This window comes from Neovison vison, chromosome 1 (assembly GCF_020171115.1).
Source record: "Neovison vison isolate M4711 chromosome 1, ASM_NN_V1, whole genome shotgun sequence".
Lineage (NCBI taxonomy): Eukaryota > Metazoa > Chordata > Mammalia > Carnivora > Mustelidae > Neogale > Neogale vison.
The window spans coordinates 112147906-112167979 of NC_058091.1; the positions used below are offsets into that span (position 1 = coordinate 112147906).

At 34.9% G+C, this 20074-nt stretch overlaps 1 protein-coding gene across 9 annotated transcripts in view; it reads left to right on the top strand.

Annotated features, from left to right (window-relative positions):
• The window catches only part of FAM135A (family with sequence similarity 135 member A), a 125629-nt gene that overhangs the window by 93601 nt on the left and 11954 nt on the right, over window positions 1-20074 (top strand). For 4 of the 9 annotated variants that reach the window (XM_044253914.1, XM_044253921.1, XM_044253930.1 and 1 more), the window contains 6 exons: window positions 93-2451; window positions 3961-4121; window positions 9891-9982; window positions 10485-10582; window positions 12491-12642; window positions 14351-14461. In XM_044253914.1, coding sequence (XP_044109849.1) covers window positions 93-2451; window positions 3961-4121; window positions 9891-9982; window positions 10485-10582; window positions 12491-12642; window positions 14351-14461 — 2973 coding nt within the window. The remainder of the gene's footprint in view (window positions 1-92; window positions 2452-3960; window positions 4122-9890; window positions 9983-10484; window positions 10583-12490; window positions 12643-14350; window positions 14462-20074) is intronic. The other 5 variants (XM_044253974.1, XM_044253984.1, XM_044253950.1 and 2 more) reach the window with 3 other exon arrangements.

Here is a 20074-nt window from a genome sequence, read left to right on the forward strand (position 1 = left end):
TATTAGAAGGTTGTAGTCAGTAAATGTAGTCTTAATCATTTGAGTTCTCACACCTTGTTTTAAACCTGAATCTTTTTTTCTTTGGATAAAAGACTTAGATGCACCCTGGATGGGAATACAGAATCTTCAGAGATCAGAGTCCAGTAGAATGGATAAATATGAGACTGAAGAAAGCTCTATAGCGGGACTTTCTAGCCCAGAGTTGAAAGTCAGACCTGCTGGTGCCTCCAATTTTTGGTATGCAGAAGGTGAAAAGCAGCTAACAAAATCTCTAAAAGGAAAGAATGAAGAATCAAATAAATCCAAGGTTAAGGTTACTAAGCTCATGAAAACAATGAAACCTGAAAACACCAAAAAAATTATAAAACAGAACTCTAAGGATTCTGTGGTTTTAGTAGGCTACAAATGTTTGAAAAATACAGCATCAAATGATCTCTTTAAATGCTTTGAAGGCAATCCTTCGCATAGTCAGAAGGAAGGTCTGGATCCCACAATATGTGGATATAATTTTGACCTAAAGACCTACGTCAGACAGACAAGCCAAAAGGAAGCTAGCTTTTTGCCAACAAATACAGAGAGAACTGAACAAAAGTCTCCAGATATTGAAAATATGCAACCAGATCTATTTGATCCTTTGAACTCTGGCAGCCTAAATCTTTGTGCAAATTTGTCCATTTCAGGTAAACTTGATATCTCCCAGGATGATAGTGAAATTTCACAAGTGGAACACAGTGTGGCATCCAGAAGTTCATCAGACGATTGCCCTGATCATCAAACAACCCCATCTTCAGGAGCTAGAACAATTGAAGTAAAGCCCTGTGATAAGGATCCTTTCAGTGGAGAGAAAATAACTGTTAAAATAGGACCTTGGACAGAGCTTCGACCAGATGAACTATTTGTGGATAATTTACAACTCCCCAACTTTGAGTCCTTAGAATCTAATGGTAAATCTAAATCTATAGAAATAACACTTGAAAAGGAAGCTTTGCAGGAAGCAAAGTGCTGTTCTATTGGAGACTCATTAGCTAAGTTAAGAAGTAACCAACCTGCTTCTGCAAAAGAATATCATGTTGTAGTAAGTGGAGATACAATTAAGTTACCAGATAATAATGCCACTTATGCCTCTTCTAGATTTTCAGATTCAGGTGTTGAAAGTGAACCAAGTTCTTTTGCAACACATCCAAACCCTGATGTAGTATTTGAAACTGTGCAAGGACAAGGTCCTTACAATAACGAAAGATTATTTCCTCAGCTTTTGGTGAAACCTGATTGTAATGTAAAATTTTCATTAGGAAGTCATTGTACTGAGAGTACAAGTGCTTTAAGTGAAATACAGTCATCTTTGACATCCATAAACTCTCTGCCTTCTGATGATGAACTGTCACCTGATGAAAATTCTAAGAAATCTGTTGTGCCTGAATGCCACCTAAGTGATAGCAAAACTGTGTTAAATCTAGGACCAGTTGACTTGCCAAAATGCGACAATAGTAAAAAATCAAGTATTATTTTGCAACAACAGAGTGTCGTATTTTCAGGGCATTTGGACAATGAAACTATAGCAATACATTCCTTAAATTCAAGCACTAAAGACCCTTTGCAATTTGTTTTTTCAGATGAACATACTTCCTGTGATGTGAAAAGTAGTTGCATCTCCAAACCTAACTTGGACACTATGTGTAAAGACTCCCAGAGTCCTGATAAATCTAGTAACTCTTCAGGGACAGCAATTACATTAAACTCAACACTGGTTTGTTTAGGTGCCCCTTGTGCTGTTTCAGGTTCTGTTTCTACTAATACAGAAGTTAGAGAAGAGGAAACTGTGAAAAGAAAAAATGGCGATACCTTAAATCTCAAAGATATAAATTCAGAAGCCCAAACAGTTAAAAATGAAACTCACCTGGGTACAAATGATCCTCTTTCAGCCAGTCCTGATATGGTAAAGCAAGGGCTTGTGGAAAATTATTTTGGCTCTCACAGCAGTACGGAGATTTCTGACATATGTGCGGTTAGCTATAGCAACTCAGTTAGCCCTCAGAAGAAAATTTCTGAAAAAGAAATTAGTAATCTTCTTCAGGAACAGGGTAAAGAGGATGAGGAGGAAGAGCAGGATCAACAGATGGTTCAAAATGGGTATTATGAAGAAACAGATTATTCAGCTTTGGATGAAAAAGTAAATGCTCACTATACAAACAGAGATGCACTAGAAGAAGAAAGACTTATAAATTCTGAAAAAATAAACAGTGACTACCTGAAGGATGGTGTAAATATGCCTGCTGTCTGTACTTCTGGTTGTTTGTCCTTCCCATCTGCACCACGAGAATCTCCTTGTAGTGTTAAGTGTTCTTCTAAAAGTAAATTTGATGCCATTACAAAACAGCCATGTAGGACTTCTAACAACTTCACTTCATCAGTTTCCTGGTATGAGAATTCACCAAAGCCTCAGATTCAAGCGTAAGTAATGGAGCACCATAACATGTGCTACCAAATGTATGTATAGAAAATCTGTCTATCTGTATCTGTGTCTCTGATAACATATCTGTTTCATGTTTTCTGGTTTCTGTAATACAAAAAGTGCTTCTTTGATTACCTTTCTAAAAATGGAGAAATGAATTCATCGTGCTCTTTGACAGACCTGTAGTTCTCCATCTGATTGTCTTGTTCTATAAGCTAGACATTTTGATACAAATTTTCCATCGGTGGTTATGTTAGATGTATGGAATAACTGGGGTTAAAACTCTTATTTTCATCAGTACCTCATTTCTCCACCATTAACTCTGAGATGGGTTAGGTTCTACAAGTACATGTGGCAATATTAGATAATGAATAATAAGTTAGTAGAAACTTGCTCCACCTACCAGACCCAGGTTATCTCAGCTAAATCCGTGGTTTCCTGGCTCGATATTTCATGGACCAGTTAAATACTCAGAAAAATTTTGAGGATGATAGAGGTTTATTAGCATGGCACTGGTTCTCAAAGTATTCTACTACCTTATTCCAGTTGGAATTATAATCCCTGGAGTGAAAGATCTAGGCATGTCTATAATAGATTTTCCAAGTTCCTAGATTATTCTGATTTCTATATATAACTAAGATCTCATAGTGCCCACAGCTAGTGAAACCGATGAGGTGATAATGGCCTATTAAAGAATTGTAATATGCTACTGAAGGTTGTACCATCTGCTGGCTACCTCAGACTTTTCTGAGTTATTGATAAGAACAATTTATGTCTTCATCCAGAGTACCCTACTCCGTTTAGTAGAATTCATCGGCTTCCGTGAGTTTTACTTTTATCAGTTCAAATGATACAGTGTTAAAATTGTTAATAATTTTTGATGCTTGCAACCCCAAGTTGCTTAGACTTGTTACTCATTCAAAATGAGTGTATGCCACCAATTATATTTAGTCATATCCCCCTCCTGGTTCTGTTACTTTCTATTGGTATTTCTAGAGGAAAAATAGAAATAACTTAATCTACTAAGAACTGTAACTACCATTCTCAGTGTTACACTTTAGGTAGACTAGCTCCTTACTTTCCATTTATGTAAGATTAAAAAGCAGCAAACAGGCTCACGTTTGATTACAGAATAAGCATCAGATTGTCATCCTTCCAGTACTTCTCCCAGCTTTTCTATATAATATAAAACTTATAGGAAGTGTAGTTTGACTCCTAATATTTTCTTAGTTGATTTCAAGTTTAAAACACTATTTCAAGTGATTTCAGATTTGAAGTATTGATTGTATTTGATCAGAGTATACTAATAGTAGCAAAGAAAATTACTTTCTCTCTGGTTTCTAAGTCATTTAGGTGGTGTCACATATTTTCATTATTTTAAAACGAAATAATTTAAAACCAAAGATGACCTCTTCTGCTGTTTCCTAAATTCAGCATGTTGTCTTTTTCATTCTAAAAACTGAATATAAAACTTAGTAAGGAGTATCTCTTATAATATTTTGTTTCAGCTTCCTCCAGGCAAAAGAAGAATTGAAGCAACTTCAACTCCCTGGGTTCATGTACAGTGATGTTCCTCTGCTGGCATCCTCAGTCCCTTATTTCAGCGTGGAAGAAGAGGATGGCTCTGAAGATGGTGTACATCTCATTGTCTGTGTACATGGTTTAGATGGTATGTCCTGCCTGTGGATAAAACCCATGGCAACTCCATATATTCTCTTTCCATCTAGTTTAACTTAATCTTTGACTGAAAATATTTTAAATTGATTAAATCTTAAATACATTCTAAAGCAAAATATGCTTAACTTTGCTAAGTGTAATGTTATATTTTCTTTTAAGTAAATTTTCCTTGGAAATGACATCCATCCATATACTAGCATTTTATTTCTTTTAACTTTGGGTTTTTCTGTCTTCAATTGTTGGTTTTCTCAGCAGTCACCTCATGGCAATCATTTTGTCTCCCTTTGATAGTCAGCCTAATGCCCTTTTAGTCTGATGCTTTAAACCTTATGAGTTAGAGAAATCAGTACTAAGAATTGAAGATTTACTATTTTATTTATTATATATAGATATACTAATTTATTAGGGTATAATTTAAATTATTTAAATAATTTAAATTTAAATAATAAAATATTATATATAGATATACTAATTTATTAGGGTATAATTTAAATCCTGAATACCTGGCTTTAGTGCTCTAGTTTTGTGGCAGCTATTTTGGTTATTCAACAGACTGTTTTTTCTAGATTAGGAACTATGTTAGAAAATGCCAAATACCTCTAGACTAGCATATTATTACTACATTATGATATAAATCTGTAAGAAGAAATTGAAGAAAGATTTTTGTGGACATAAAAATACTAAACACAGATCTAAGCTAGTAAATTGTTATGAAATTGAAGATTTTTTAAATTTTTTAAAAGATTTTTTTTATTTATTTGAGAGAGAGAGATAGTGAGAGAAAGTATGAGCAGGGAAGAGAAGGAGAAAAAGGTTCTCTGTGATCAGGGAGCCTGATGCAGGGCCTGATCCCAGCACCCAGGGATCATGACCTGGGCCAAAGGCAGAAACTTAACTGACTGAGCCACTTCAGGCTCCCCTGAAGATTTTTCTTTAACAAAAAGAACTTCACTCTCCAGGAACAAGTGGGTTTTAGAAGGGAGGAGGGTGGGGGGGTTGGGTGAGCCTGGTGATGGGTATTAAGGAGGGCACATATTGTATGGAGCACTGGGTGTTAAACGCAAACAATGAATCATGGAAAGCTACATCAAAAACTGATTATGTACTGTATGGTCACTAACATAACACACACACACACAAAGAAGAAGAAGAAGAACTTGACTCTCAAGAAATAAAATTATCTCAGGGTGCCTGGGTGCCTAGTTAAGCATCTCTCTTCAGCTCAGGTCATAATCCCAGGACCCTGGGTTTGGCCCATATTGGGCTCCCTGCTCAGCAGGGGGCCCTCTTATCTCTCTCCCCCTGCTTGTGTGCTGGCTCTCCCTCTCTCTCAAATAAATAAAATCCTTAAAAAATAAAAGAAATAAAATGTCTCCAATACTAACCTCTTACCCTGCAAGTAATGAAATTTTCAAAGGATTATCACCCAAGAAAGATTTCTTGGCCCAGTAGAATCTCTGGCATGTTTTTCTTTGAAATTTTTAAGAAATATGTTACTTACTGTTATATAATTTGTTATAGAAATTGTTCCAGAGTAATAGGAAAAATTATGGAATGCAGCTCATTTTATTCTTTGAAGTTAACCTAACTTTGTTACCAAATCTGGAAAAGATATCACACCCACATCCCAAAGATTAGCTGGCCAATCTGACATAAATACAATTAATAAGACTCTAGCAATATTGCAGAAACAAGTAAATAGATAAGTAAATAAAAAAATTTTTAATGGTCTCCAAAAACCTCTAGCAAGTTGAATCAATGTATTAAGTCACTATAACAACTAGGATTTAATTCCCAGAATGCAAAGGTAAATATATGTGAGGACATTTATTAATAAAATATACCTACATCCACTAATCAAGTAAGAAACTATTGATAAAATTTTTACAATTAAGCACCAAACTAAGTTTTAAATAGCATTTATTAATGTACTTATTCAGTGTGATTATTAATGTGATTTATTAATGTGATTAAGCATATACATTCTCAGCCAGTGGAAAACATTTACTTTGTAACACTAGAGATGTTCCTTGTAAACTCAGGAATAAAATAATTATCTTTATTAATGCATGAAATACCTAAAATATATAAATATTGGAAGGATAAAGTAGAAACTCAGCAGTTGATAACATGTTTACATTCCTAATTAAACCCAAAGGAATTAACCAAAAAGCCACTAAACTAATTTTTAAAGATAATAATTTTTTAATTTATGTTACATCTAATACGTTTTTAATACTTATAGACATCTTTTAAGTTAGTAATTAAACTTCTTTAAATTATTTAAATGGAATTATGTTTCTGAGCCAAAGGCAGGTGCTTAACCAATTAAGCCACCCAGGTGCCCCCTGGAATTTTTTTCTAGTCAACTATTACAAAACCATGAAAAGAAAGTGAACAGGCCCAGGGGAATTCTACCAAACATTTAAAGAAGAACTAATTCCTATTCTCCTGAAACTGTTCCAAAAAATAGAAATGGAAGGAAAACTTCCAAACTCATTTTATGAGGCCAGCATCACCTTGATCCCAAAACCAGACAATGATCCCATCAAAAAAGAGAATTACAGACCAATATCCTTGATGAACACAGATGCAAAAATTCTCACCAAAATACTAGCCTATACGATCCAACAGTACATTAAAAGGATTATTCACCACGACCAAGTGGGATTTATTCCAGGGCTGCAAGGTTGGTTCAACATCCCCAAATCAATCAATGTGATACAATACATTAATAAAAGAAAGAACAAGAACCATATGATACTCTCAATAGATGCAGAAAAAGCATTTGACAAAGTATAGCATCCCTTCCTGATCAAAACTCTTCAAAGTGTAGGGATAGAGGGCACATACCTCAATATTATCAAAGCCATCTATGAAAAACCTATCGCAAATATCATTCTCGATGGAGAAAAACTGAAAGCTTTTCCCCTAAGATCAGGAACACGGCAGGGATATCCATTATCACCACTGCTATTCAACATAGTACTAGAAGTCCTAGCCTCAGCAATCAGACAACAAAAAGAAATTAAAAGCATCCAAATCAGCAAAGAAGAAGTCAAACTATCACTCTTTGCAGATGATATGATACTATATGTGGAAAACCCAAAAGACTCCCCTCCAAATCTGCTAGAACTTGTACAGGAATTCAGTAAAGTGTCAGGATATAAAATCAATGCACAGAAATCAGTTGCATTTCTCGACACCAACAACAAGACAGAAGAAAGAGAAATTAAGGAGTCAATCCCATTTACAATTGCACCCAAAACCGTAAGATACCTAGGAATAAACCTAACCAAAGAGGCAAAGAATCTATACTCAGAAAACTATAAAGTACTCATGAAAGACATTGAGGAAGACACAAAGAAATGGCAAAATGTTCCATACTCATGGATTGGAAGAACAGATACTGTGAAAATGTCTATGCTACCTAAAGCAATCTACACATTTAATGCAATCACTATCAAAAGCCCATCAATTTTTTTCAAAGAAATGGAACAAATAATCCTAAACCAGAAAAGACCTCGAATAGCCAAAGGAATATTGAAGAAGAAAGCCAAAGTTGGTGGCATCACAATTCCAGACTTCAAGCTCTATTACAAAGCTGTCATCATCAAGACAGTATGCTACTGGCACAAAAATAGACACATAGATAAATGGAACAGAACAGAGAGCCCAGAAATGGACCCTCAACTCTATGGTCAACGAATCTTCAACAACACAGGAAAGAATGTCCAATGGAAAAAAGACAGCCTCTTCAACAAATGGTGTTGGGAAAATTGGACAGCCACATGCAGAAAAATGGAACTGGACCATTTCCTTACACCACACATGAAAATAGACTCAAAATGGATGAAGGACCTCAGTGTGAGAAAGGACTCCATCAAAATCCTTGAGGAGAACACAGGCAGCAACCTCTTCGACCTTAGCTGCTGCAACTTCTTCCTAGGAACATCGCAAAAGGCAAGGGAAGCAAGGGCAAAAATGAACAATTGGGATTTCATCAAGATCAAAAGCTTTTGCACAGCAAAGGAAACAGTTAACAAAACCAAAAGACAACTGACAGAATGGGAGAAGATATTTGCAAATGACATATCCGATAAAGAGCTAGTATCCAAAAGCTATAAAGAGCTTAGCAAACTTAACACCCAAAGAACAAATAATCCAATCAAGAAATGGGCAGAAGACGTGCAAAGAAGACATCCAGGTGGCCAACTGACACATGAAAAAGTGCTCCACATCACTTGGCATCAGGGAAATACAAATCAGAACCACAGTGAGATACCACCTCACACCAGTCAGAATGGCTAAAATTAACAAGGCAGGAAGACAGGTGCTGGCAAGGATGCGGAGAAAGGGGAACCCTCCTACACTGTTGGTGGAAATGCAAGCTGGTGCAACCACTCTGGAAAACAGCATGGAGGTTCCTCAAAAAGTTGAAAATAGAGCTACCCTATGATCCAGCAATTGCACTACTGGGTATTTACCCTAAAGGTACAAACGAAGTGATCTGAAGGGGCACATGCACCTGAACGTTTATAGCAGCAATGTCTACAATAGCCAAACTATGGAAAGAACCTAGATGTCCATCAACAGATGAATGGATAAAGAAGAGGTTATATATATATATATATATATATATATATATATAATACTATACTATACATAGTGAATACTATGCAGCCATCAAAAGAAATGAAATCTTGCCTTTACAGCAGCGTGGATGGAACTAGAGGGTATTATGCTTAGCGAAATAAGTCAATCGGATAAAGCCAACTATCATATGATCTCTCTGATATGAGGAAGTGGAGATTCAACATGGGAGGTTTGGGGGGTAGGAAAAGAATAAATGAAGCAAGATGGGATTGGGAAGGAGACAAACCATAAGAGACTCTTAATCTCACAGAACAAACTGAGGGTTGCTGGGGTGAGGGGGGTCAGGAGAGGGTGGTGTGGTTATAGACATTGGAGTGGGGGTGTGTGTGCTGTGGTGAGTGCTGTGAAGTGTTTAAAACTGGTGAGACTGGTGATTCAGAGACCTGTACCCCTGGGGCTAAAAATATATGTTTATAAAAATATTAAAAAATTTTAAAAAAAGAGGAGACCCAGAAATATGACTAAAGTCTCAGCACAATAAAATATATAAGAAATTAAAAAAAAAAAAGTGAACAGGTTAAATCTGAATCTAAAATGCATTCAAAGGGTGCCTGGATGGTACAATTGGTTAAGCATCTTAACTTGATTTTGGTCCATGATCTCAGGTTCATAAGATGGAGCTCTGTGTCAGACTCCACACTCAGCGTGGAATCTGCTTCGGACTCTCTCTCCATCTTCCTCTGTCTCTGCCTCTCTTCCCCACTGTCTCGCTCTCTCAAATAAGTAAATAAATCTTAAAAAAAAAAAAATTCAAGGTTTTTTAAATAATCAACTATAGTAATGATAGAAGGAGTACTTCCATAAGTCATTCACAGTGACCACAGCCAGCAGTCTCCAAAGCTAACAATTAATAAAAACACCATCAGGTGGGAAAACAAAAGCATCAATGTCACCAAAATTCCTAAGAAGCAAATTGTTGAAAGATACTGTATGGCTACTTGAAATCAGCCTTAACATGGAAATTGAGAACTCTATTTCAGGTTGTACTGTCTGTTCAAAACTGGCAGAGATCATATACTTCTCTTCAAATATATGATGATGTACTTTGTACATTTTACTTTATCTTATCCTTCAGACGTAATTTTTCATTTTCTTTATTTTCTAGGTAACAGTGCAGATCTCCGATTAGTAAAAACTTACATTGAACTTGGACTGCCTGGGGGAAGAATTGATTTTCTTATGTCTGAGAGAAATCAGGTACAATATTATGACAGTGTTTTCAATGGAAGCAAATATTTTTTGTACTAGTTTCTACCTAATTGTTTACTACAAAATGCTTATACTAATAGAAATAATTTTTCTGATTTGTATGAAATTTCATATTAATGCATATACTAATGAAATTGAAATGAGATGATTTATAATTTGGCTTATGAGCTCTTCACATGACAAAATTTCTAGAATTTCACATTTCTATGCAAAAATTTCATTAATTAAACCATTATAAATAACCTTAAGTTAAATGTGGGTATTGGGCAAAAGAACTAATGAAGCAAGTATTATTAATAACACTGAATTTTTTCTTTTCCTGGAAATTCACTTTTTGCTCACTTCATATAATGAATATTATTCACCAGCGTCTCTAAAAACCACCCATCTTAACCATATTTTCAGCACCTAAATCAAAAATAATGCTTATATTGTTTTTCCTGTGATTATTCATATTCAGCATAATATATGTCTGTTTTCCTTTATTCAGAATGATACTTTTGCTGACTTTGATAGTATGACTGATCGCCTTCTGGATGAGATCATACAGTATATTCAGATATATAGCCTAACAGTCTCAAAAATAAGGTAACTTTGATAATTCTCTGTAATATTAATTAACATACCTTTATGTCTCTATGAATTAAACAGAAAACATTAAATAGAAACAGAAAAATTAAACAGAATTTGTGGTAGTTTTGTTGCCCTGTTATGAAATATAGGAGACCACAATTCAGTTTGCCTAATTTAAAGAGAAAAGGAAAAATTTTTAAATTTTAGGGAAAGAGCACATATGATTCCATTTATATGAATTATTCAGAATAGCAAATCTCTTGAGACAGGAGTAGATTAATGATTACTTAGGGCTGGGGGGGGATGGCAGATGGCACCCATAATAGCTAAAGGATTCAGGGGTTTTTTGAAGTGGTGAGATGTTCCAAAATCTCTTGTGGTGGTTGCACAATTTTGAATACGCTAAGAACCATTAAATTATACATTTTAATGGATGAATGTGTGTGTGAATTGTATCTCAATAAAGCTGTTACCAAAAAGAAAGATTTTAGGGCAATGGATATATACAAACAAATGAAACAAAAAATTATTTTCAAGTTCTCCTAACTCTGCTTTGTGAGTCAGTTTTCCACAAGCAAGATGGTCAAAGCAATATGTGTCTCATAATTCAAGCAGATACTATGGATAGACATGGGTGATAGAAAAATATTTGTTTCTTCTGTTACAGTAGGACTTAAAGAAAAAGTCAAAACTAATCTTTCTGCCTCAAAAAGTTGAGTAATGGTTACCTTTGTATCTCAACTAGGTTAGAGGAAGAAACTGGGCTTTTATAACCATAGGCTTTTTTTTTTTTTTCCAATTTATTTATTTTCAGAAAAATATTATTCTTTTTTTTTTTTTTTTAACCATAGGCTTTTGAAAGCGTTTGCTTCCAGTTTGAATTATGGAGAATAAGCACTAAAAAGAGAGATAAATAGGTTTTTATTTGAAGTCATTTTAAAAAACATTTACTTTAAAATGGGTGGAGATGCAAGTATGTTCGGAGGGAGGAGAAGTGAATTTTCTTATTCTAATTATTCTCTTCATTTATAGATTTTAAAATACATTTTATTTACTGAATTTTCTACAGTGATCTTATATTCCTTTTATTCACTTATTATATTATGATGAGAAAATAATATTTCAGTTTTTTTCATTTATCCACAAACAATATTACCTCTTTTAGATTGAATTAGTAGTTATAATTAACCATTATTTAAAAGCCTGATCTGGTTAATTGAGGACTGTTAGTTGCAGTCATAACTCTCACCCCATAGCTTCAGGAACTTCCAATTTGGGAGGGAAGTTTATCCTGAGCGTCTCACCAGCTATATCGGTAAACCAGTTTAAGACAGCTTTCAAACTCTCTTCTTGCATTGTTAATTATCCCCAGGGACTAATATACCATCTATTGCATAATGATGATAAGTAAAAAGGCTCTTTTGATTTAAATCATTCCTTAATAAAGGTAAGATGCTTTATAAATTTTAGGGTATAGACCAGAAAGTAAATGAAATGGGTATATAATTTTTCATAAGCTATCCTTTATAGGTACAATTTCATTATTTTGTTTTACATCATGACTCAATGAGTAGTAATTGGCATGTGTGCCTAAGGAGGCAAATTTATCATCTAGTCAATGTATAGTTACTTTTAAAATGTATTTATTTCTAAGCAGTTATAACTATGAATAAAAATTTTCTGATAAGTAATATCTTATTTCGATAAACATTTAAATTATATAGTAGAAATTTTCTACTACATTCTCACATTTTTTCCTTCAAAATATAAGTTACATCATTTCAAAGTATCAGAACATAGCTTTAAAACATATTAGAAATTTCCAGATACTTAGATGTCACATCTGTGTATAGAGGTATCAGCTTTAATATTTCTTTTTAAAATTAATACTATGGGAGAAATGTCTTTTTTTTTTTCTTAAAGCTTTATTGGACATTCGTTGGGCAATTTAATAATCCGTTCAGTGCTTACAAGGCCAAGGTTTAGATATTACCTCAACAAACTTCATACCTTTTTATCTCTTTCTGGACCTCACCTTGGTACACTCTACAATAGCAGTGCTCTTGTTAATACAGGTAACAAGTTTTATTGTTCAGTATAAAAAATACGGCATGGGGAGAAAATTTAAATACAAATTTAAAGTTTTCTGGTATTTATTTAAAGCTGACCTGTCACATACTTGGAATTTTATGAAAAAAAAGATGTAGAAATTTTTCTGTTTCGTCATGTACGTGAAATAAATCAATAAAAGTCATTTCAGAAAATGAATGTTATCATATTGAGATGATATGTATCAAAAGTGACAAGAGTGTTTTGAACTGATTTTTATTAAACTATCTAAATATTTTCAGTATATGTTTATCTTAAAAACAAGCTATTCTGTTGTTCCATCAGTTGAGCAGATAAAAAATAAATACCTATATTTAATATATTATAAAGTTACAGAATATTATATATAGAATTTTAACTCTGATTTTGGTTTGATAACAAAAGGGTGTTATGAGAAAATAATTTCTAAAATATTTAAAACTTAAAATGAAAGTTAAGACAATTTTGATTAGAATGAATATTCTCATCAAGAAAGATCTGATTCTTAATTTGCCTTTTGTTTGGTATGATTTTTTTCCCTTAGATTTTTTTTAAGTAGTTTTTATAGTTTAGTCCATTGATTCCCATTGTGAGAATAAAGTAGATTATATTCTGTCTCTCTGCATTGAGGCTTGAAACTCTTACTTCCAATTTCTCTTTCACTGTCATTGACAAAGAAACCATTTTATTTTCCTTGTATCCTGTTCCAGACTATGGTATCCACAAACATCTAGTTCTAGATTTTTAGTTATTTTTAAAAAGAGGGCATGAAAAAGATGAAATCTATAAGTAATGTAAAATAGAACCCTATGTAAATAGGATGCAGTACTTTGAATTTCTTTTTTCACTAAACTGTTCCCCAAATAGGCTTACAAGATTTAATCAATTAAAGACGTTTTTTTCTCTTTTCTTGCCCTGTTCCCCTCTCTAATATTAGAAACAATAAAAGTAGAAATTAATATTTTGCACAATCTTGAAAACCTGTTCAGAGAGTGATTAGGGTTTCTCTTAATTAAGGGGAAGATGCATTTAAATATGCGTAACTGATAATACAAAGAAATACAATTAAATATGAAACTTAAGAGGTACCTCTGGCTCAGTTGGTTAAGCATTCAAGTCTTCATTTCAGCTCAAGTCATGATCTCAGGGTCCCTCTCCTCTGCCCCTCCCCAATAAATAAATAAACAAACAAGCAAGCAAGCAAATAAATAAATCTTCATTATATTCAGCTATTACTAGAAAACATTAACCAATTGCTCATTGTAAGAGTTAGTCCTTATACAGTTTGTCTACCATATCTATATTTATCTCTAGACTAAAACACTCAGTGCTTAAGCGTTTGGATCTACTACTGTGAAGTTTTTTCCATCTGTGCTTCTTTATAATTTGAAAAATATACCTAAAGGTACACTTTTCCCAAATTTGTCCTTGAATCATTATCTATTTCATTAGTGAATGTGATCGAAATAGCAAGCTCTCTATCAACCACCATTAACCCATAGTTAACTTAAATGTATGTGTTTATATTTGTTATCAGAAAAAGGAAATAATTTACAAATATATTTTTTATTATTTAAGAAAATGCTAGTTTGGTAGATCTCATTTTTGAAGTGAAAAATATATTAAAATTAATAATCTTGGCATATGCTACCCTGTATTTCCAGTATTATTCACATATCATTTGTAACTCTGTAGGTCTATGGTTCATGCAGAAATGGAAAAAATCAGGTTCTCTTTTACAACTGACATGTCGAGATCACTCAGACCCTCGCCAAACTTTCTTATACAAGCTTAGTAATAAAGCAGGTAAGTATATAGTTAACAGTTTTGAAAAACATTCACTTGAAAACCTTTTTTAAAAATCAACCTTTAGCAAATTATCAACATGTCTTTCTGGTGATTAAAAAACTATTAATCAGTTATAAGTTTTTAATGAAATAGCAGTTACAATTAACATGGATGTTTGATTTTTTTTTTTTTTTACATGATCATATTTGTGTTGTGTAAACACAGGTACTTTGAGATTCTCCTAGGGGCACTGGAGTGGCTCAGTCCAGTAAGCGTCTGCCTTCAGCTCAGGTTATTATCTCAGGGTCCTGGGATCAAGCCCCGCATTGGGCTCCCCCATTTCTCTCTGTGTGCCGCTCCTCCTGCATGTGCCTTCTCTCTCTCTGTCTGTCAAATAAATAAATAAAATCTTTAAAAAAAAAAGAAAGAAAAATTATTTTAAACTTTTTAACATTTATAATTCAGTTCCAGTTGTGAGTCAGTTTTTGAACTGGGCCTTTGCATGTCCTAGCTCTTCGGTCCTCTAGCCCCTATCCTCAACCCTTTTAAATAAACTGTCACATATTCTTCTGCCTTCCTATCCAAGGGCTATAAAACTTTTCTGTAAAATATCAAAAACTATTTGAGGAGGAGGGAGCCGAAGAGGAGAGAAAGAGAGAGAGAATCTTAAGCAAGCTCCATACCCATCACAGAGCCCAGCTTGTTGACCCAGTCTCGCCATCCTGAGACCATGACCTGGGCTAAAATTAAAAAGAGTCAGACGCTCAACTGACTGAGCCACCCAGGTGCCCCTAGAAACTAAACTATTTATAGTTATTCCTTCTACAAATTCCCATTACTGGATGAATCTTGTTACTCATCTCTTATTAACTGATTATTAGATATATTCCCCATCTTGCTTTATATTCCAGGCTTTCACAACCTGAGGTCCTCAACTACTTTACCAGTTTCACACTTATGTCTCCCTACCATATTCTTTCCACTTTGTCTTTTGAAATCCTCTATTTGAGGGGAAGAGACGGACTTCTTATTCTTCTTCGAAGAATGCTGTCTCTACTCTTATGAACATGGAGACATGAGTGAAACCTGGATACTTCCCACCACACCCCAATTTCCCCACTCCCCTTGGCTGTAGAGCAGAAGCTGGCAAACTTTTTCCCTTAGGGCCAGATAGTAAATATTTTGGCTTTGCAGGCCATGTGATCTCTGTTGCAGCTACTCAGCATACCAATGTAGGGCAAAAACAGCCCTAGACAATACATAAGCAAATGGGTGTGGCTCAGATCCAACAAAAAATTAAAAACAACAACAACAACAAAAATACTTTATCCGCCCCCCCGCAAAAGGCAGCTGGCCAGATCCCACAAACATACTGTGCTAAACTGTTCTACAGGAGAACCTCAATTTTTCTTCATTTACTGAGTACCACCTGGAGTGGAGAAAATAGTCCTCTTGCTTTCCATTTCTAGCTGCAATCATTATTCCTCTACTGTCATAAAACTATCCTTTGAGGTTTGTACCCTCCAAACCCGGCTGCCTTCTAGTCATCTTTAATACAATGATCTCCTGGTCACTGCTCACATATTCAGTGAGATCTCTCTTAAGAATTCATTGACAAATATACAGTTATGCTCAGAAGAAGATACCATTCTTCGATTTTTTTTTTTTTAAGATTTTATTTATTTATTTGACAGAGAGAGATCACAAGCAGGCAGAGAGGCAGGCAGAGAGAGAGGAGGAAGCAGGCTCCCTGCTGAGCAGAGAGCCCCATGCGGGGCTCGATCCCAGGACTCTGAGATCATGACCTGAGCTGAAGGCAGCAGCTTAACTCACTGAGCCACCCAGGTGCCCCCCCATTCCTCGATCTTAATATCCTTAATCTTGGAATCATTTTTGGTGATTTGATGAAGTCAACCCTTTAGATGATTATCAAGCACCAAGAACCTTTCTCCACTGTGGGAACATTCCATTCTACTCCATTTTAAACCCATACCCATGGCTCTATTCCATCCCTGAAATTTCACACAGTATTCTATTCTGAGACTAAAATATCCTACCCTTCTTTCTCACTCCCTTATTCTCATTTGCTTTTTAGACTATTTAAGATCCCTACTCAGTTTCTTAAATTACCTTATCCTTCATGGTTCTCCTCCCTTCCTGATCTATGCCAGCCTACATGAATTTTTATTTTTATATACACTTATCATTCATACATTATTACCGTGTGTTTTTCCATCTTAGCCATCCAGCAACCTGTATTACTGTTTCTTTACCTGGCTTGTTGAGCTCTACCAAAATGGATCATGCAGACATGCAGATCAGTACATCAGTACTACTGTAGATCCAGGACATTCCCAAGTGGTTAACTCTAATCGCTTCCTAACCATTTCCTAGAAGCTTTTCTGTTTTGTTTTGTTGTTGTTGTTGTTGTTGCTGCTTTTAAGATTTATTTAGTGAGTGCAGGTAGGGGGGAGGGTCTCAAACAGACCTCGCTGAGTGCCAAGTCTGATGTGGGGCTTGATCGTACATCCCATGAGACCATGACCTGAGCCAAAACCAAGAGTCAGACCGTAACTGAGTCATCCAGGTCCCCCGAAGCTTTTCTAGTTTTTTACCTCTTAGCCTTAGATTTTAAACTACCACGGTTACCTTCACTTCTATAAATGACTTTGTTTCCTACTCTATCTATGAGAGTCAAGCCATCAAGTGAGAACTTTCCTACTTCCTTTCTTTTTACCTGCAAACATTAGCACACTTGTGCTTTCCTCCTAGTTCAGTAAAATATATTTTACCTGTGGTCCAAGAATAATTTCCCTTTCTGTTTCAGAACCTGTTACTTCTCTCTGTCTTTAACTCTTCCTCTTCAGTGGCTTATCTCTTAACATATCAAGTTTATTCCATTTTCTCCCATCTTAAATCATAGTAATAATAAATACCTCCTTTGATCCCTAATTCTGTATATTGGTATTTCTCTTTTTTATATACAAATTGAGCCTCTTAAAAAAAAAAAAAGCAGTTACTTTCACTACTTCCTAACCTTTTATTTCACTCCAGTATAATCTGATTTCTATTCTCACCATTCTGTTGAAGGTTGCCTAGCCAGTTATCTTTTTTCTTTCTTTTATTTGAATATGATGGCATTTATGACTATTGAAAACACCCTTATTCTTTTTTTTTTTTAAGATTTCATTTATTTATTTGACACAGAGAGAGATATCACAAGGAGGCAGAGAGGCAGGCGTGGGGGCGGGAGAAGCAGACTCCCCACTGAGCAGAGAGCCAGATGAGGGGCTCGATCCCAGAGCCCTGAGATCATGACCTGAGATGAAGGCAGAGGCTTAACCCACTGAGCCACCCAGGCGCCCCGAAAATACCCTTATTCTTGAAATACTTTCCTACCTCCCATTCTGTATCAGCCTTTCCTGGTTTTCTTCAATGTTGGCTCTCTGCTTCCAATACAGATTTCTTTTCTCTCCTTGTGCCTTAAATAGAGATGTTCTTGGACTCCATCTTCTGTCATCTGCTCTCACTCTATACATTCTTCTTTGACAGCATCATTTCATATCCATCTTCACCATTGGTATCTCAAATATGTATCTCTAGTTCAGTCCTCTAGCTGTATTCTAGACTGATATGTCCAGTTGCCTACTAAGCACATTTACTTAGATGGTTCATGGTTATCTACCTCAAATGCAGTGTTTTCAGATACCTCACCTTTCCCTTCAGATTAATTTCTCTTCATTCCACAACTACCACCATCTGCCCAGCCAAAAACTTCAAACTTGTTCTTTAGACTCCTCTTTTCAATATCCCCACACACATCTACTTAGTTACTAAGCCCTGAAACATTCCGCCTTTTTTTATAGCTCACGGAGTCTTCTCTTTCTTTTCTTTGTCCCACTGCCTTAGGTCAACCACAGATTATTGCTGTGGCCTCCAAACTGATTATTTGTCCTCCAAACTGGTTACTCTCCTCCATCTCATTTCCTTATTAGATAAAATTATCTTCTAAAAATTAAATCAGACCATATTGCTCCTGTTTGAAAATCTTTTCATGGTGTGTTGTGGCTTTCAAGATGAGGTTTAAATTCCATGGCTTAGGGCATCACATCCTTTAAAATCTGGTTCCTGATTCTTTTACTGATTTCAAATCCTACTCTGCCCAGGCACACATCCTTTGCTTTAGATATGCCGCGCACTATATGCTTGCATTCATCCATGCTTTCTCTACCACCATTCCTCCCCATGTGTTTACTCATCTGTTTAGAACCAGTTCTCTCCATCTTCTAAAATTAGACACCATCTGCTATTAAAAGCTTTCTTGAGTCCTTCTCTGATTTAATGCTTCTCTACTCTCAGAGTACCCAGTAGATTGCCCAGTATTCTTGTTTATATCCCAGATCTTACATCTCCAAACTGAGCTCATTAATGAATTACAATCTTCATTTGCATGCTAGACATCTCTACTTACATATGAGACATATGTCTAAACCTGAATATATTGTCTTCTTTTACTAACTCTTTTTTCATTATTTTTTAATGGTACTCTGTCTTCTAAATTATGTAGTTTGAAATACTTCGATGTCATCTTTGACCCCTCTTCTTTGCATTCTACTTCCCAAGATTGTTAATATTATAACTGATCTCTCATGGCATTATATATGAACCTCTTTTACCATACCTGCTATGGTTTATCTCATATAATCATTTTTATGCACCTTAACCTCCTTTCCAGTAGTAGGATCCATTTGTGACAGCACATTCCTACTCCCCACATAAACACTCAGTATTTATTATAGTTTTCCCCCTTACTAGGTGTTTGGTATAAACTTGCTGCATCAGCAAACGATTTTTTTCAAACATTTTCCATGTCCAAAATCAGGTCAATATTATATGGTAAGCCAAAAATCAAACCTATATATTTGGTGACTGATAATTCCAAACTGGAAGTGACTTGAACTTGTCATTTAAGCCCTGGCCATTTAAATCTATTTTTTGTCTACATTCTCATCACCCATGTCCTCCATTCTGCTTTTGAAACATTTGATGTAAACACTGGATAGATTTACTAATTGAATAATGCCCACTTCAGTTGAGTGCTGTATAAGCTTTTTCAGGATTCTGCCTTAAATGTTATTAACGTGAGAAAGAGATGCTGGAATGATTATTTCATGTACTGTCTGTTATTAGAATCAGTGAAAGAAACGTTCTTTTATAGGTCAAGTTTTATGTTTTGTTTCTAAGAGTACAAAGCAACAATAAGTTACATATAGTGCACAGAAATATTTATTTGATTCACTAATATATAAGATATGCCTACAAAGCAAATAGAGTATATAGTTCTCACATGGGAAAAACTTACTGACACTAACTAGAACTATTGTGTTCTAGGTATATGAAGTTTGTACCACTGCTGTTGACAGACTAGAAAATAAAGGAAAGGCAAAACTCTATAAATGTTCCCTGGAGTCTGTGTATTTATACTGTATTTTATGAAGTAAAATTAGCAATAGGAATAGTAGCAACATAAGAAAATAAAATCACTAAAGGAGGCATAAATAAAATTTTACTATAAAAATTCTATAATCCATGGCTTTCCCTATCTGAAAAGGTATTTGTATTATTTCTAAT